The 19,348-nt window shown below is 40.2% G+C and overlaps 1 protein-coding gene across 1 annotated transcript; it reads right to left on the bottom strand.

Moving 5' to 3' along the window:
- Positions 1-698: 698 nt before the first annotated feature.
- LOC136229135 (xyloglucan galactosyltransferase MUR3) lies at positions 699-3,235 on the bottom strand. The gene has a single exon (XM_066017713.1). The coding sequence runs from the start codon at positions 2,709-2,711 to the stop codon at positions 948-950; it is 1,764 nt and encodes a 587-aa protein (XP_065873785.1). The 5' UTR covers positions 2,712-3,235; the 3' UTR covers positions 699-947.
- Between the last annotated feature and the right edge of the window lie 16,113 nt (positions 3,236-19,348).

Here is a 19,348-nt window from a genome sequence, read left to right as displayed (position 1 = left end):
ATAAATTTGAAAACCACAATACAACCTCAATCACACTGAAAGCATTTTGTAGCATAAATATAACAAAGTTTACTTGAGAACTAAATATAACAAAATTTATTTGAACCGAACAGCCTCTAAATATAACAAAATTGAGCACGAAAAGTACGATTTTGACAAAGGATAAGTGAAATTTTACTTGAGAAAGAAAGGAAAATGAATCAGAATTGTTCTCAATATAAAGAGAAATAACTTGAATATAAAACACTCAAGATTTCAATCCCTCCTCTACCAAGCATGATCAGTGTCACTCATCCAGTGACGGATCCAGGGTGTTTGTGGTGGTCTTTCGTGATTTATGAATTCCAAAGTGATGTTTTACTTAAAAGAAATGTAAAACCCCGTACACAGTTTCCATAGAATTTTTGGTGTTTTCCAACAACCAGTGAGTGTTCAAACCCCCCACTCTCCCCGGATCCGTCCCTGCACTCATCCATTACTTTTTCCACAATATCATTCACCAGTTTCTTATAAGCTAAAGAAACTAGTAAAGATTGTGTATAACAAGATAAAAGGAAATAAAAAAGAAAAGCAGATTCACAGTTTAGGTAGTGTACTAAAGCTCAACATCTTTTATCACAAATAATTGCTATCATATTTTATTATATGCAATAATAGGAAAAGAAACAAATCATGATGGTACTTCACCTACAAAAGAATTGCTAAGCAAAAGGTGAACCTTTTTGAAAGAAAATTTCCATTATAGATGTATACTAGAAGCAGAATCTATCTTTCTATTTAAAACAAGGAACCTCGCTTGTTACACTTGACAGTAAATTTCTACAATGTTTTAATTACTAGCTCCTCACAACGATCCATTCCTGACCTACACAAAAGCCAAAATTGGACACCCTTGTTCTATTCCATTATCGCACATAACTAAAAACTCGATTTCTATTACCTGAATCTCATGATTGATGTCTCTGTTCATTCTTCCATGAATTCTTTGCAGCTTCTGCAGATGATCCACTAGAATCGCTGCTGGCTTCCCCTTTCGGTTTTGAGAAGAAAGGATCCCATTTGTGACCTCCCACTTCACGCTGTCCTTCATCCAGCAACGCGTATTTCCAACTGTTCTCCTCCACAAAGTTATCATATTCTGTCCTTCCTTCGATAATATTTCTCCTCAGCCTAGTGACTTTGTCGATAACTGCCTGTACAGCAACATCAAAAGCATCGCTAAGAGTCTCCAACTTCGAGCGAGGATCAGCATATATAAGCCTTGGAATGAGTCGTATAACATTCTCCCTCATGATTTTCACTTGCTCAGGAGATATCTGATTAAGCCGTTCCTCTATGGTAAAATTGCTTTTCTGGATATCATCTTCTGGTATGAATACCGAGTAAGTTGTATAGTTCTTCGGGAGATGCCAAGTATATTGTGTGTATGCTGATCCAGGATGGAAAAAGACAGGAATGCAACCTGCCAACATTGAGTCGAAAGCTGATCTTCTTGTGTACGAATCACCCTGAGGTTGAAGGCAAAAGAGGGAGCTTTGAAACATCTGCATTATACTGCTAGGCGAATGACACTTGCTCTCCCCAAAATCACATTCCAACAGCTTTCCCACCTTCGACTTCTTGCACTGCTCTATGATCTGCCCTCTAATTGACTTAGGGTTACCAGGACGTGGTGCCCCGGCAAAAGAGAAAAGCCATTTTCTTTCTAAGTTCCTCATTCGCTCTTGCCAAATGAACACATCATCATCCTTTGCAGGATGGAAATAAGTTGGGTACGGAATGCCAAAATCATTGGCATTCCAAGGACTAGACTCCACCACAAGCATTGACATATTCTTTGCAGCAGGCAAGAAGAGAAGTTTATTGCCCCAGTCACCTTCTTGCTCACTTAGCCTCCTGAAATCCCAAGTTATCCTCCCGGCCACCAGAAAATGATCCCTGCCTCCCATAATCCCCCACTCTGGCCGTTTCGAAAGCCAATCAACCAAATCAAGAGATGCAGCATCCCTTACTGAGATATTATATCCCCAAAGGTACCTAGCAATATCAAACCCTGCATAAAAGGGGACAAAAATTGCTGCAGCAAGGGAAGAGTCATTGGTCAAGCACTTGTACTGCTTCATCCTATTACTGAATATCACATCCACCGCAAACTGATTTGTAGCATACCAACCAGTATTCGAAAACACACCTTCAACATTCTCCAGCGGGGGTCCCATCCCGGCATTGGTAGTGAACTTACACATATTGGTCCAAAGACTTAAACTCCTACATTCCTTCAACATATCCTCATTGAACCTAGGAGGCAAATCATGAACATAAATATACTTCCCTCCACAGGGATCACTCTTATTCTCACTAGTTTTCAAAGCCCTAATGAACTGGAACTCCTCCTTCTTTTCACTGCTACTGCTACTGGGGGTACTTTTGGTGGAGGTATCTACTGAAGGGGTAGATTTTGATGGGAGGTTTGTATAACGGGCATCGGTTACAAAGGTAGAAGTTTGTGAATCTCTGTTTAGAGGATAAGGCTCTAATTTAACAGAATCATCAACAGCATTACGCCCTAAAACTGCAAAATGAAAGTATAATAGCAAAATCCAGAAAAAACCAGATAAAGATGCCAATAAGCAAAGCCGATGTTGTTGACTCTTCCCCGTCCCTTTATCCATTTGATCAAAAGAGACAGACGCCGATGACCGGCGTCTCATTCGGATCCTCACTACAAAATTAACCCCTCACTAAAACCCACATTAAGCAAGAAATACCAGTTCCCAAATTCAACACTCAAAATCAAAGATCAACGAAAACCCAAATCTCAGAAAACAAACACTAAACCTTAATTGGCAAAGACCATCTAGTGCCCCCCGAGTAGAGATCTTAACAATTGCAGCTGATGATGCGTTTAGTATTAATAGAGGAAAAAAAAGAAAAGGGCGCGACTTTCGAGAAGAAAATCCAAAGATTCAATCAGCACGAATCACCACCATTTACAGAAATCTAGCAATCAATTACGGATCTTCATCCACCGAATTGAGAAGGGGAAAAACAATAAAATGTCTATTGGAAATCAACTGAAACCAGTTCAAGCAGAATCAATAGGAAGAGAAAGAGATAGAGATTGGTATATGAACTTACAGAGATTCGATTCACTGTAGATAGATAGGAGCCATGCTCGTTGAGCAGAGAAAAGAGCGAGAGAGAAAGACAGAAGAGAAACAGAAAGAAATACTGAACGCGTAAATCATATGAGAACAATTTCACATTAGGCAAAAGGCGACAAAAGTAGGCGCAGTTTATTAGCGTGCGCCGGGGGTTTCCCTGTTGTCGGTAGCCGGTGGGATGGTGCCACGTAGGCAACGTGGATGACATGTCGGTCTTTGAAGATGATGTCAGGCTCCTGGAATTGCGTTATTGATTTTTTACTGTTTTCGTCAAAAAAATAAAAATGAAATGAAATTATGTTAATGTAATTGGACATGAAATCTATGAGATTTTGACCCTACACGTAGAGGATGCGTAGATGTAGGTTTAGAGGCAATAAATATCCGATCCAAAATGTGGATTGCAATTACTAGATACAGTTAAATTTTAGATACGCTCATTAAGTTATTTATTTATTTATTTTACTCATTAAGCTATTTAGATTGGGTTATTTTACATAATAACACTATTACAATAGTTTACTATGAATTTTACCCAAAAAAGAAAAAAAATGAAAAAGTAAGAAAAAACGTCATAAAGTCTAAGACTATCATTAGATTGGACCGACTGACCTAATGCATGGACCAGTCTATTTGCTTGTCTTTTCAAAAAACGGATCGAGAACCCGTTGTTGTTGATGAGGATGAGTTTGCATCTTCTAATAATGTCATCGAACTTGGAGCAATTGGCTTCCAGACAGCCAATCGCATCACAAACTGATTTAGAGTCGGTTTCAAAAGTAATCCAGGTGAGACCACGCTCAATTACCCATCGAAAGGCTTGTAAAAGTGTCATAGCCTCGCCTTCACGAACTTCCATCAGCCCTTCTAACGCCACTGTTCTGCTAGCAATAAATTGTCCCCTCAACATCCCGAATTGTTCCACTTAAGCCTATAAGCCCCTATCTTGCAAATAAGGCCATATATGTGCAGCACGAGAGATTATCCAAGGGAGCCCGATGCCAAGACGATGCACAACCCGGAGCAGCAGTAGAGCTCGGACTTATAAGTCGCTGACTAAGTCGCATATAACACCAATCAGCCAAGCACCGATTTGCGTCAAACACGATCTCGTCTGCTGATTGAATCGTATTCATCCACGCTGATGCGTTTTGAGCTCGCCACCAAGTCCAAAGTATCACCATCACCTTCGTAGACATATCGGTTGAAGTAAAACAGAAGAAAAATTCAACAAAATTTTGTGTTCCCAATGAATGATCACGGACCACATCCCCCAAGCCTGCCTTGCGCCAGACATCAGAAACCAGAGAGCAAAGAATGAAGAGGTGCTAGAAATCTTCAATGTCCCCCGAGCACATCACATAACGTCCGTCAATATCGATTCCGTGCCCCCTCAGCTTCACCCGGTTGGTAAACAATCCCGAACTAATCGCCAGCAAAAGTACCAGACTTTGAACGGGACCTCCGTCTTCCAAATCTGACGCTAATCACCCTCAATTCGTTGGTTCGAGTTATCTTCCAACTCCTCCGTGGGAAGGCGATATGCGCTTTTTATTGAGTAGGATCCAGAATAATCCCAAATCCTAATATCGTCTGAGTCAGACCAACACACTAGAGTTTTACAGATAGTCCTCACCTCTTATTGTGAAAAGAGCTCCTAAATTAACTCGATATCCTAATCAAGCGAATTTTGAATGAAAAGATCACTAACCTTGAGATTTTCGAGACCCATGATTATGAGAGAGGTTGTGTAGTGGAGATGCTTATCTCTAATCATGGGGTCATGCCACCCTCTAATAGATTCTCCATTACCAACTTTCCAGCGGTAACCACGGTTAAGCAGAAGTTGGGAATTCCAGCTACTCTTCTAAATATAGCTAGGTGAAGAACCCAACCTAGCGGACATAAAATCCCATTTCGGATAATATTTAGTTTTGAAGACTTTACTAACAAGAGAGTCTAGAGATGTTGCCATATTTGTTTACCCAACATAGCTAGATTGAAAGCAGTGAAGTTCCTAAAATTCAGCCCCCCTCCCCCTTCATGCGCAATATACATCTTCTCCCAAGACAACTAATTAATTCCTCGAGCTCCAGATGACTTATTCCCCCACCAAAACAAGTTCAGCATTCTCTGAAGCTCTTCAGCAGTTGAAACGGGAAGAAGGAACACATTCATAAAATAGACTGGGATTGTTTGTCCAGCTGCACGAATCAATACTGCTCTCCCAGCCTTCAATAATGGCTTGCCCCTCTAAAGTTGTAACTTCTTCCAAAGTCGGTCCCGAAAATGAGAAAAAAAATGGCCCTCTTTTTCCTTCCAACAAGCGATGGAAGACCAAGATACCTTCCAGTATTAATCGGGGCATGAACTCTAATGATGTTAGAGATTGCCTCGGCTAATAGCGAGTGGATGAATAGGATTCCAGATTTGTTGTGGTTGATTGCTTGCCCCGAGGCATGTTCATAAACTGTTAAAAGACGCTTCAATTCTCTCCCTTCTTCAATACTTACCTAAAAAAATAAGAAAGAATCATCTATAAATAGCAGGTTAGAAATCGACAGGGCCTATCGGCTAACCCGAACTCCATGTAACCGACCATTCTGCTCCGCATCAGATAGCAACGTGGTAAGACCCTCGATACAAAATAGGAAAAGATATAGAGATAACGGGTCCCCCTGTCTCAACCCCTTTTTAGGTACAAATGGGCCGACAATTTCATCATTCACCTTAACAAAATATTGGCCTGAAGTAACATACAACATGATATACTTGACCCATTGATCAAAGAAACCCAACTTGAGCAAAACAGGAGATAAATAATTTTAGTCAACCCTATGATAGGCTTTACTAATATTAATCTTCAATGCAACCTCCCATTTTTTCTTATTCACATTCTTTTTCATACTATGAATTGTTTCAAATGCGATAAGAACATTATCATAAATTGAGCGGCCCTTAATAAAAAGCTGATTGATTCTTAGAAATTAGGTTTGGTAAAAAAGTTTTCAATCTATTAGAAAGCACCTTCGAGATAATTTTGTAGACCACATTGCAAAGTGCAATTGGCCTAAGGTCCCTCATGGAAGATGGATCATCACACTTAGGAATAAGTGAAATAATGGAATCATTCAAACTGGAAGGAGAGCCAATCACGGCCTACTACAAAAATATCTTGCCCAATAGCCGGCCAGAAGCATTGAAAAAAGCCTGGGTTGAACCCATCGGGGCCAGACGCTTTGTCAGTGTGCATTTCAAAACATGTCGTTCTAAACTCAGTTACCGTAAACAGTCGTATCAATTGTGAAAGTTGTGCATTAGCCTCATCAGTTACTTTAGGTTGGATTAGATTGGTAACCAGATTAAAGTTACTGTTGCTACCTAAAAATAATTCACTGAAATAGTTTGTCGCTACCTTACCCAGATCCCCTTCCTCCGTGACCCAAGTGTCATCATCCCTCTGAAGCCGACAAATTCTGATTTCTCTTTCGACGCCCATTTGCCACCTAATGGTAAAATTTGGTATTGGAATCCCCTTCAGACAACCACTAGACTTTAGACTTTTGCTTATAGTGATCCTCATCCTATACTAACCGATCAAGTAACTGATTACAGGTACTGTCATAATCAGCCGCAGCATCAGCCGAAGTCGAAGTCTGAATTTTTTTGAGGCATGTGGTGCAACGATTAATCTCCCACCGACCTGACACCATCAACTCTCTACCCTAATTAGATAGTTTCTCCGCCAGAAACTGAAGTCGATCAACCACCCTCCGATTTTTGGCTGCTGCCCAGCCAGACTTCACTAGACCATGTAGCTCCGCCTCTCTTAACCACTTATTTTCAAACATGAAACGTCGATTCTGATTTGTCGTGATAGGTGTTGGTCCCTAGTAATTAGTTTCAAGGGGGGGTTAGGAACTAATATAACTTTTTCGCGTTTAGTAATGCTGACTAGAAGTTACTTTAGGAGTTTGTTAACTCAACTTTTGGTCAGCTTGGTGAGATATGTTTTAAGACAGCTTTAGTCAAATGTTGACTAAAGTTATTTTCTTGTAAGTTAGGAATTGACACTCTTGGAGGTCAGCTTCTAACTCAGCACCACTTATTTACTCAAGGTCAGCTTTGACAATTTATATGCTGAGTAAATAAAGCAAACAACACATGCAATATGAGAGAGAGTTTAGAAATTACTCAGTATCACTTATCCTGGTTCGGCCTCTCTGCCTACATCTAGTCCCCAGAGTCCTCCGGGCTTTTTGAATCCAATACTGAGCTCTTTAACGGTAGAGCACAAACCAATTATAAGGCAGTTGAATATGCAAGAGTACCTTCCTCTATTCGTCTACTCAACTCCTACTAAGTGTTACAACCCAGCACCTAGATTTCTCTACCACTGAATGCTTACAACCAAGCACTCAGCTTAACACTCTCAATATTCCTATTGATCACAGACTTGTTCTTTTTCAACTAAAGAACACTTTAGATGATTACAAAACAATCAATCTAGCATTTACACAGAGAATAGAAAAGTTGGTGTAAGATCTTTTTGTATTTGAGTGCTTTCAAGATTTTCTCTCTTTGTATTTTTCTCTTGATGCTTCAGTGATTATCCAAGGTTCTTCATTGTCCTTTTATAGAAGGAAAACTGCATATTTGGATCGTTTGAATTGTTGTTACCGTTAACACCAAAACGGCTTTTTTGGGGGACAAATTCTGGTCAGCTTCAGTCTGTTCCGCCATTCCCTTCCTCTGTTTTCTTCAGGCGTCAGGTTTTGTCTTATTGCACCAGACTTGTCTTTTTGCGCCAGTTGTCTTTTACCAATAATCCAATGTCCCATGTTTCTTGGAATTAGTCTTTTATGTGTCTTCGAGGTTCCAATTATTGGTGCAGAGGATTGGCAGACTTTGTCTTGTAGTGAACGGATCCTTCATGCTGTCCTGACTGTCACTCAGCTTTATTCGTTATCTTCGGATGTTCAACTTCTAAGCTGAGTTCCTTCTTGGTTAGCTCCGTTCTGTTTAAACGCTTCTTAAGAAGTCTTCAAATTTAGTTAGCTTCGTTTTGCTTCTGAGTTCTACTCCACTCAGCTTCCATTCTGTCATGCTGAGTTCCGTTCTACTCAGCTTTGCTTGTGCTGACTTTTGTCCTGTCTTTGCTTTATATATATATTTTTGCACTCAATATTGAACAAACACATTAGTACAATTAAATCAAAGCATTTAAATTTAATTGCCTCTTAATCATGGATGATTTTGTCAAATCAAAATCTTGTGGAAAAGGTGTTTCAACAAACTCCCCCATTTTGATGTTGGCAAAATACATAATTATGGAACTCAGTTATAAGTTATCCCATGATTGACATTTTTAAAATGACTCCCCCGTAAGGGTTGCACATATTGTCTTAACTTAATTCTAAACCTTCCAATGTTTAATTGAATTATTTTTAAGACACTTGTGTATGCTGACTTAGTTTAATGTTGGATTTTTCAAGATCTGATCTTTTTTAATTTTAAGTCAGCTTTCAAGTATGTTGTTACTCAGTTTATTACTTAAGTGTTTTAGTGTTAATGTATACTGAGTATTCTTTACTTCTTAATTTGTTTGTTCAATTTTTCCGACTATATTGAGAAAATAATACTTGGCATAGATTGAACACAGAAAAAAAAGCAAACACATATGTGGAGGTTTCTATGCTAAGTTCTAAACAATTACTAGACTATATCTAGTTCTTCTTTTTCTTCTTCTGAGCTTGGTGGTCATCTTGAGCTATTCCTTTCCCTTTGTCTTTACTTCCTGAAGCATTACCTGCAGGCTGAGTTCCTCCGTGACTAGTCTCCCCCGTTTTGCCATCATCGGGCTTATACAGGAAGGTTTCATTGCGAGCTGCAGTGGAGAGATAATGGGAGTAGCGCTGAAGCCTCTTTGTGCTTTCACCCAAACCATCAATAACAGGAACATTGTCATCCTGGACATGTCGAGGAACCCGGAGGGAGCTGCTGATCATGCTAAGTAGGCATTCATGGGATTTACTCAGCCAGGTGAGCGAGCTTGTGATCTGACCAAAGGATTGATGGTACAGCTTTAGCAAGGCAGAGTCATAAAACATGCGCTGGGCATTGTTGATGCGTATTGCCTTCATTATAGCTTGTGAAAAGCTCAAGAGTTCACTGTTGGAGACTGGATCAACATCCATTTGTGCTCTGTTGATATTGAGTAGGCTGACTGCTTCACTCAGTTGGTCAATAGTACACTGAGAAGAGGAGGATACTAAGTCACGTGTACTGGTCAGCTCAGCATTAAGCTTGGTAAAGCATAGTTGAAGTTCGGCAGAGGTGGCAAACTCAGCATTGCCGGGTGCACTCGATTTGGTCAATTCTTCAGTTAACTTGGTAAAATATCCTTGAAGTTCAGTAGAAGTGGCATACCTTGGATTGACTGCCGTCAGCTGTTGAATTTTGCCTTCAAGCGAATTCATATGGTTCGCCATTGTGAGCACCAATTCGGTCAGTTTTGCTATTTGATCTTGATTGGGTTGCCGAGTTTGAACCGTAGTTATGATACTGACCAGATCCTTCAGTCCTCTGAGTTCATTTAGAAGCTGAGTGATACCTGACAATTGGGAGGACGCAGCTTGAGTAGATGGATTAGCATTATCTTGAAGAAGGTTTAAATCTTGAAGCAAGGACTGAGCAGAAGCAATGATACGGCGTCCTGACTCAGTGGCATTCAAGTATGTGAATGTAGCAGCATGAGACTCAGAGGCTGGTATTGAGCTTGATGGTGGTGGAGGAGTTGGCTCTCTGCCAGATTGAGTACCTTGATTGGTACCTGGACTTCGATTGATTTCATGAGCTGAGTCGTCAACATGCTAAGTTGCAGGTGGAGTTTGATTAGGCATGTTGACCTGCTCATCTTGAATGGGTGAAGTTGAGGCAGGATTTGATCCATCGTGATCAGCCTGGATTGGATCGTCAGGGGTTTTGGCTTGTTCCTCATCCTGAGTAACAAAGGCTTACTTTTGTACGGTATCTGCTGGAGGTGACTCAGTCTCAGCATCATTCGAGAAGTACTGGAACTGGATTTTGGAGAGGTCAGTATCAATCTCATCAACAGGAAAGTCGTCTATAAGATCAATTTGCTTTTGTGCCTTCTTTTTGAGTCTCCGTCATGTCGGAGCTTTTGGGGATGAAGGGTCAGCTGGGATACCTTCACTGGACTTAGTAGCAATTGTCTCCTCTTCTACATATGGATTCTCAAGTTGCTCAACATGATCCATAACAGTAACATTTTCTTCTTCCTCAACTGTTTCCTCAGTATTACCCTGATGTTGCTCAACATTAGTGGGTTCTTCCTCAGCATGAGTTTCATCTTCCCTTTCTTTCTCAGCTTGTTGCTCAGTTTCTTTCTCAGCTTCCTTCTCTTTTTCATGTCTTTGCTCAGTTTCCTTTTCTAGGTCAGTTCCATGCCCTTTGGAGGATACAACCCAATCTAGGGGATCCGCTTCAACTGGCTTTAAGGTGTTGACTTTCTTCCTTTTCATCAAGGGTGATTCCGGTGTTTCCTCTTCTTCATCTTCAGGCCCTTCTGCCCTTTTTCTCTTCTCTGCTGACTCAGCTTTTTCCTTAGCTTTGTCAGCTTTAACCTTTTCTTGAGACAACAGCCTCACTTTCTTTGGGACAGCATGAATGTCTTTGGAGCAAATTTCAAGAGCCTTCCTTTTCTTCTTCTTCTTCTCGGGCTGAGCTGTCTTAGGGGACTCAGCATGAGCCTCCACTTCTCTTTCAGGCTCATTTTCAGGCACAACTTCTTGTTGTTCAGCTTCCTCATCTTCCTTAGTATCTACAACATCTTCATACCCTTTCAAGGGTTGATTGTACAGCAATCCCTCCAGCAAAACTGCTGTGATTTCACTTCCCAAGCTACTAGTTTCATTGAATGTCTCAATCTGTTTGTCCTCAATGATCTTAGTGATCAGAGAACCCAAACGGAGTTTCTTACCACCTCGTTGAAGAGCTCCAACTAAGAAGACGGGAAGATTGAGCGGAGTGTAGGTCAGCATGTGCTAGATGAAGCACTGCTCGAAGTTAGAGGCGGATGAGGCTGAGTTGAGTTTGGGGAAGATAAAATTAGTCAGTATGTAGTGGGCCATCTTTTGTTCTTGCCCCATACAAGTGCTGGGTATTTCACCCTTATGATCCTTGGGTTTACAGAACCCCTTGATCTTCTCAAGCTTCTCTTTTGGTACCTTCTCCTTAGTCATCCTAAACTCAATTCCTTCGTCTGGTAAATCTAGTAAGGTGGCTAGATAGGTAGGGGTTATGGTGATTTTCTGACCTTTAACTGAGGTCTCCAAATAATCAGAATCATCTTCATCAACATGTAGATTTGAATAGAATTCCCATACTAACCTAGGATAGGTTGTTTCTGAGAGAGAGAAGAGACCAGTCCACTTGTTCTTCTCGATCCAGTCACAGAATGGTTTCTCAGAGGTGACGAATCCTGGAGAGAACCATCTGCATTTCAGAACCTCCAGATTGTTGACCTTTTTGTTTACTTTGATCATCTTTCTTTCTATTTGCGTCGAAGGACCCGCGGGGTCAGCCTGAGTGGGTTTGCTTGAGGTTTGAGTTGTGAGTTTAGGGGTTTCATTCTTCCCGGAAGCCATTGTTACAAATGAAGGTTTTGAGGTTTTAGGGAGAGAGAGGAGTTCGATTACAGGAGATTGCAAGCGTAAAGAGTGAAGAGTGGGGATTCTTCCACTTTTTATATAGATTTATGGCGGCCCCTATTCATTAACTAGTCGTTTTACCTAGGGACGTTCAACCGACAAAGATTCTGTCATTTATGACATCTTCGGCGCATGGGATTTGCCATTAATGTGCGTCTTTCCAAGGTGCCAGAGGTTACACGTGTAGGTATTTATTTTACGCGAGTGGGTTTCTTTTTGGTTTCGCTAGAATTCGAAGCATTCGTGATGTTGAGTGCCTAGTTTTTGTAAACATGATTTTTTCTATCTCTAAATAACTCAACATACATTTGATCACTCAGTATGTGCATCTACTCAGCATAAGGTGATTACTCAATATGTTTATCTACTCAGCATAATCACTCAATGTATATGTCAACTCAGCCTAGGGTGATCATTTCAAGCTTTGGTGAGTACAAGTTTCTTATTGTTAATTTACTCAGCATGGCATTTGCACAACCATTCAACTTTTCACTCAACATGGCAATCACTCAGCATTTAATTTTTTATATAGATTTATCTAGAGTGGATTTGACATACCGATGGCTTCCTTTAGTATGTTGAATTGTTCTCGTGCCAAGGGCTTAGTGAAGATATCTGCAAGCTGATCATTTGTTGGCACATAGGTCAGCTTGATCTCATCTTTTAGTACATGGTCTCTGATGAAGTGATGTCTTATGCTAACATGCTTCATCCTGCTGTGTTGGACTGGATTCTTGGATAGATCAATGGCACTTTTGTTGTCACATTTGATCTCTATTGTCTTTGTTTTGACTCCATAATCCTCAAGCTGTTGCTTTATCCATAGGACTTGTGCAACACAGCTTCCAGCAGCCACGTACTCAGCTTCGGTTGTAGACAGGGCTACGGATGATTGCTTCTTGCTGAACCAAGATACTAGACAGCTTCCGAGGAAATGACATCCTCCCGAAGTACTCTTCCGTTCTAGCTTATCTCGTCCATAGTCAGCATCAGTATATCCAATGAGTGTGAAGTCATTTGAAGTTGGATACCATAGACCTGCATCAACTGAGCTCTGCAGGTATCTAAAAATTCTTTTTACAGCAGTTAGATGAGATTCCCTGGGGTCAGCTTGATATCTAGCACAATAGCATACTGAGTACTGAATATCAGGTCTACTAGCTGTGAGATAGAGTAAGGAACCTATCATACCTCGATAGAGTTTACTATCAACTGACTTACTCTTCTCATCCTTGCATAGGATAGTATCAGTACCCATGGGGGTTGATATTGGTTTGCAATCTACCATGTTGAATTTCTTTAACATTTCCTTAGTGTACTTAGAGTGACTTATAAAGATGCCATTCTTACCTTGCTTGATTTGAAGTCCAAGGAAGAAGTTGAGTTCACCCATCATGGACATTTCAAACTCAGTTTGCATCTGTTGGCTAAATTCTTTGCACAAAGATTCGTCAGTAGCACCAAAAATTATATCATCTACATATATCTGTGCAAGTAGGGTATGCTTACCCTTTTTCTTAATGAACAAGATTGTGTCAGCTTTTCCCCTGACATAGTTCCTGGTCAGCAGAAAATTGGTCAATCTCTCATACCAAGCTCTTGGAGCTTGCTTTAGGTCGTACAAAGCCTTTTTGAGTTTATAAACGTGGTTTGGAAACTTTGAATCTTCAAACCCAGGAGGTTGATTAACATATACCTCTTCATTTATAAAACCATTAAGAAATGCACTTTTTACATCCATTTGGTATAGTTTAAAATTCATAAAGCTAGCATAGGCACACAATATACGTATAGCTTCTAGCTTAGCAACTGGTGCAAACGTTTCTCCATAGTCTATACCCTCTTGCTGACTATAGCCTTGGGCTACAAGTCAAGCTTTGTTTCTAATTACATTTCCATGCTCATCGAGTTTATTTCTAAAGACCCACTTGGTTCCTATAGGTTTTTGATTTCTAGGTCTAGGTACTAGATCCCATACCTCATTTCTGGCGAATTGGTCAAGTTCTTCTTGCATGGCATTTATCCAATATTCATCTTACTCAGCATCAGCAAAATTCTTTGGCTCAAGCATTGAGACGAAGGCAACATTGCTAAGGTATTTTCTAAGATGATCTCTGGTCATCAGCTTGTTGTTGGTAGCATCAAGAATGGCATGTTCTGTATGTCCTCTTGGGATCTTTATTTCCTTGGGCAATGTTGAGTTGTTTGGAAGAGGTGTTTCTACAATCTCTACAGGAATAGATTGGTCAGCAAATGATATTTCAATTTCTTGCTTAGCTTGGGCCAGCTTCTGTATAGATGACACAGAGGCTTCTGATTGATCAGCGGAAGCTGAGCTTGGTTCATCTTCTTCAAGCTGAGCTGACTTACCTGTAGGGTCAGTTTCATCGAACTCAACATGTACAGACTCTTCTACAACCTGAGTTCTTTTATTAAATACTCTATATGCTTTACTGTTTGTTGAGTACCCTAAAAAGATCGCTTCGTCAGCTTTAGCATCAAATTTTGCGAGGTTGTCTTTTGTATTGAGTATAAAGCATTTACACCCAAAGGCACGAAAGTGTCCAATGTTGGGCTTTCGTCCTTTCCAAAGCTCATATGGAGTTTTCTTAAGTATAGGTCTAACTAGAGCCCTATTCAATATGTAACATGCTGTGTGAACAGCTTCACCCCAGAAGTACTTTGGAAGCCTATTTTCACTCAACATTGTCCTAGCTATTTCGACAATGGTTCTATTTTTCCTTTCAACAACCCCATTTTGTTGAGGTGTTCTAGGAGCGGAGAAGTTGTGGTCAATACCACTGGTTTTACAGAATTCATCAAGCTGTTGGTTTTTGAATTCTCCACCATTGTCGCTTCTAATGTGAGCTACTCTTAGGTCTTTGTCATTTTCAAGCTTTTTAATCAGTGTGGTAAACATCTCAAAAGTTTCATCCTTGCTACTCAGTAAGATGATCCAAGTGTACCGAGAGAAATCATCTACAATAACCAAGGAAAATTTCTTACCTCCCAAGCTGAGTGGCTGGATAGGTCCGAAAAGATCCAAGTGTAGTAATTCCAATGGTCTTTTGGTTGAGACAATATTTTTGCTATGAAATGACTTTTTAGTTTGTTTGCCTTGCTGATAAGCTTTACACAGTTGATCTTTTTCAAACTTTAATTTGGGTAATCCCTCAACTAATTGCTTTCTAGCTAATTTGGCAAGAAGGTCCATGCTGACATGCCCAAGTATTCTATGCCATAGCCAGGAGTTGTCCTCTTTAGACACTAAGCATATGTTTTTAGAAAACTGTTTTTCTAAGTTTAACATGTATACATTTTCTACGCGAGGGGCAGTTAAAATCAATTCATTTGTATTTCCCTCGAGTATTTGACACTTAGTATCATCAAATACAACCTTTCTGCCACTCTTGCAAAGCTGAGCTACACTCAGCAGATTGTATTTGAGACCTTTAACTAAGGAGACAGACTTAATGGTTGGGTTACCTCCGATAGTACCTGAGCCGACTATCTTACCCTTCTTGTTGTCTCCAAAGCTTACGCTTCCACCTCGTTTAAGCTCTAGTGTGATGAACTGAGTTTCATCACCTGTCATATGCCTTGAGCATGCGCTGTCTATATACTATAGTTTTGACTTCTCCACGCATGTCAAGCTGACCTGCAGTTTAAACTATTCATTTTTAGGTACCCAATTCCTTTTGGGTCCTTTCTTGTTAGTATAAACAGGTGCAAAATCATATTTTAACTTGTGACGGCATACTTTTATGGTGTGGCCTGGCTTGCCACAGAAATCACAAAATGGTACCCCTTGAGGGTTGAACTGAGCATGGTCAGCATTGTTGTGTTGAGCATGCCAACATACTTTTGTGGTATGCCCTTTTCTTCCGCAGAAGTCACATTGGACAATTCGCTTGTTATACCAACACACATCCCTTATGTGCCCCCTTTTTCCACAGCATTCACATAGAGTGAATTGCTTACGCTGACTAGTACTTGCGTACTCAGCATGGGGTTTATTCTTTCTTGAGCCTTTTACTTGGCTTTGTAACGTTGTTACATCCTTTCTAAGTTTCTTTGACTCAGTTTGAACCTCCGTGACAAACTCATGTATGATTTTCATGTTGGTATGTAAGTCAGAGTTGTCCTGGAGGAGATATCGGAGGTCACTCAGCTTGACCTCTTCAATCTCGTCACACCTCCTGCTGAGTGATTTAATCTTTTTGTTACACTTCTTAGTTAGTGTATATAAGTCACTCAGGGCATTTACCATTTCGTTTCTAAGCAAAAGTATGGATGTTACTGTAGACACCGAGTCGGAGGACCTGTGACAAAAACCTGAAACAAGACGGTCGAAGCGATTGGTTCCGGAAGTTTTTGAAAAACTATAAAGAATAATAAGCAAAGAAAATTAACGGCAGGGCACGGGTGCTTAGCGGCATCCTGCACGCGGACGACAATGCTCGAACGCCCGCTCGGCGACACGGGACGTGCGTTCGGCATCCGTCGGATGCATCGCGAGTGGCACGCCCCTGACGTCCGAATAATGCCCGGGTCTGGTGGCACGGTGCGCGCTCTCGTGGGCCATTGAGCGTGCGCGCCCGGTGGCGCGAAGCGCGCGTTCGGCGGCCGTGACGTGTGAGCGTCCGACGGTGGGAAACGCGCGCTCGGCGGCCGCGGGGTGAGAGTGCCCGACGGCGCGAGGCGCGCCCCGAAGGTCGTCGGGCGAGCGCCCAACCATGTCGGGCGAACGCCCAACGAACGTTGGGCGAACGCCCAACGATGGTTGGGCGCGGGCGCCCCAACGTTGCGTTGGGCGCTCGCCCAACGTCGTTGGGCGATCGCCCAACGAATGTTGGGCGGCCGCCCAACTATTGTTGGGCGGCCGCCCAACTTAGTGTTGGGCGGCCGCCCAACATGCCTTGGGCGGCCGCCCAACAACTTTGGGCGACGCCCAATTTTATTTGGGCGTCGCCCAAAGTTCCGGGACCCGTTTCCCTATATAAGGGCACGGATCCCAAGGCAAAAAGGGGGGGCATTTTGGGAAAACTTTCTCACTCTAAACATTTTTAGAGAGAGAGTGGAATTTTTTTGAGAAAAATATTTTTTTTCTCAAAAATTCTAAATTTCCTAAGTTCAATTTTTTACTAAATTTTCATTAAAAAACGGAAGCTCGCGGTTCGTGGAATCAATCGGCTTCGACTGTCAGATACCGAATTAAAGGTATTATCCGAGGACTAGACTCTTTATTTTATTTAATTTATTTCTCTCCTTCTATTTATTTATTTTTATGCTATAGTTTTTATTCCTTTAGTCATTTATTTATTTTGTCACGTTTTATTTAGTTAGTGTATTTATTTAATTTTCGTTTCGTGTTAGATAAAATTCGGTTTTGTTTTAAAATAAAAAAAACCTCGTCTTGATATCCCAATACGAACCGTGATCCGATAAAAAGGTAGTTCGGGTGTCGAAAACGTTGTAATTATAAGTTTTTTAATTTAAAAGAAATTTCCAAATAATGTTTTAAAATAAAAACATCGTTTTAGGAACTTCCGTTTTCGACTATGATCCATTTTCGGTAGTTCGGAAGTCCAAAACGATTGAATTAGATTTAATTTAAGGCTTTTGAACAAATCTAGAAAATATTGGAGTGCTGCTGTAATTTGCCAATTCTGTCACTAAAGGCTGTTTACCGACGGATTTTCCGTCGGTAAATCTGCCAAAATGTAAAAAATGTCATTTCGGTCCCTTTTTCTTAACTTTTAGACTTTCAATCCTTAGTATATATATATATAATTATGTAATATATTCTTTTCAAATTATTTTAGAATTTTAGCATCTATAATTATTTTAGGATATGTGTATATTATTATTTATCCCATTTCACAATATAAATATAAGTATATATATGTATTCTTTTTATTAATTTGGATTATGTTTTAAATATTAGTTATTTAGTATTTTGGGGGAAATAATTAATATATATTAGCATATGGTATTTGTGGTATTTAAAACTATATTAGTTATGTATATGTATAGTTTTGAAACATTTGGGTTATTTTGGTGATTATTGAATAAAACTATTTTTGGTTAAGAATTATTTCATTAATTATAGGATTTGTTTCCTATTTTCCTATTTTTAAAGTATATATATATATTGTACTCGTTATTTTTATATACATATAGTTCATTTTGTATTAGCTTTTATTCTCATATTCTATTTTTGATTTTAAATGTATATATGTATGCATAAATTACTTTCTTTATTCTTTTGGGCCTAATCTTATGTCCATATTTCAAGTGGACTTTGTTTGAATATGGGTGGTGGTTTAAATGGGTTGTTAATATAATTATAATAGTTAGAGAGTCCATTAAATAAGTGGGGAAAATAAATCACAAAAAGAGAGTTTTCAATTAAATTATTTAAGCTAATGAGCTTTCTTAGATTTCTAATGTAGATAAATAGAGTCATTTTTGTTGATATTTCAAATCGTCTTCAAAACACCACGTTTTAAAACCTTAGTCCGTTCCAACGACGGATTAAGCGAACATTGTAATCAAAATCGTTTTCTTTGTTAATAATAAGAGTTTTGAACCATTTTCTTAAAGAATTTGTACAAAATAAAATTGACTTGTATGTTTAACCATGTTTTCTTATTAAAAGGCTTTTACTTTAACGTTTTCAATTACTCGAGTCGTTCCAACGGCGATTCGGGTAAGCTTCATCGAACGGGGTTTTAAAACGCACCTAAATCGTTCCAACGGCGATTAAGGTGCGAACCATGTAATAAACATCGTTTTGGAGAAATAAGTTAATAGACACACAACATAACATTTAAAAACGGTTGTAAATAAATTACTTCTTTCTTCCCCCTCTCTGTGTATGTATAAACATAAATGGGTGATTCTTTACTGATGTGGCTTTTCAATATCATATGCTCAAAATGATTTCCAAAGAGAGAAAAAAAAGGGTTTCAAACGAATTTTAAACTTAAAGAAGTATACGATTAGTCCGTTATCGCCTAACATGCTGAGTAGGAGGCCGGTGGTTCATAACCGGGCGATGTCGGGGTGCCTAGTAGCCTTTCTCCGGAAAGGAGCTAGCCTTCTCGGCTCGTACCTAAGTTTCCCGAACCCACACCGGTCTCCCGCAAGGGATCGGTGTTCATTTTCCCATTCGTGGGTGGCGACTCTTCCATATCTCCGAGCTTCGGTCCTGCCGAGCAGCTTGATTCCACGATTGGTTGCTTTCGGCGCCAATCACCGCTTACGTCGCCATGAGGTTGTCCACCCCCCGGTCCGCCCGGGAGATTAGGCTGCGGCACCTCGTCTAACAAGTGGCGACTCTGCTGGGGAAGCGAGAAATTTGATTCCGGAAGGCGTGCACTAAGCCCTTAACGGGGACAGATCGTTTTACTTCTTTTCGTATGCATACATGTGCATTATTGCAAACCC

Source organism: Euphorbia lathyris, chromosome 5 (genome assembly GCF_963576675.1).
Source record: "Euphorbia lathyris chromosome 5, ddEupLath1.1, whole genome shotgun sequence".
NCBI lineage: Eukaryota > Viridiplantae > Streptophyta > Magnoliopsida > Malpighiales > Euphorbiaceae > Euphorbia > Euphorbia lathyris.
This window is presented reverse-complemented; position numbering and strand designations above follow the sequence as displayed.

Coding starts and splice junctions, on each gene's coding strand:
- LOC136229135 (XM_066017713.1), bottom strand. CDS start 2,711: ATGAGACGCCGGTCATCGGCGTCTGTCTCTTTTGATCAAATGGATAAA.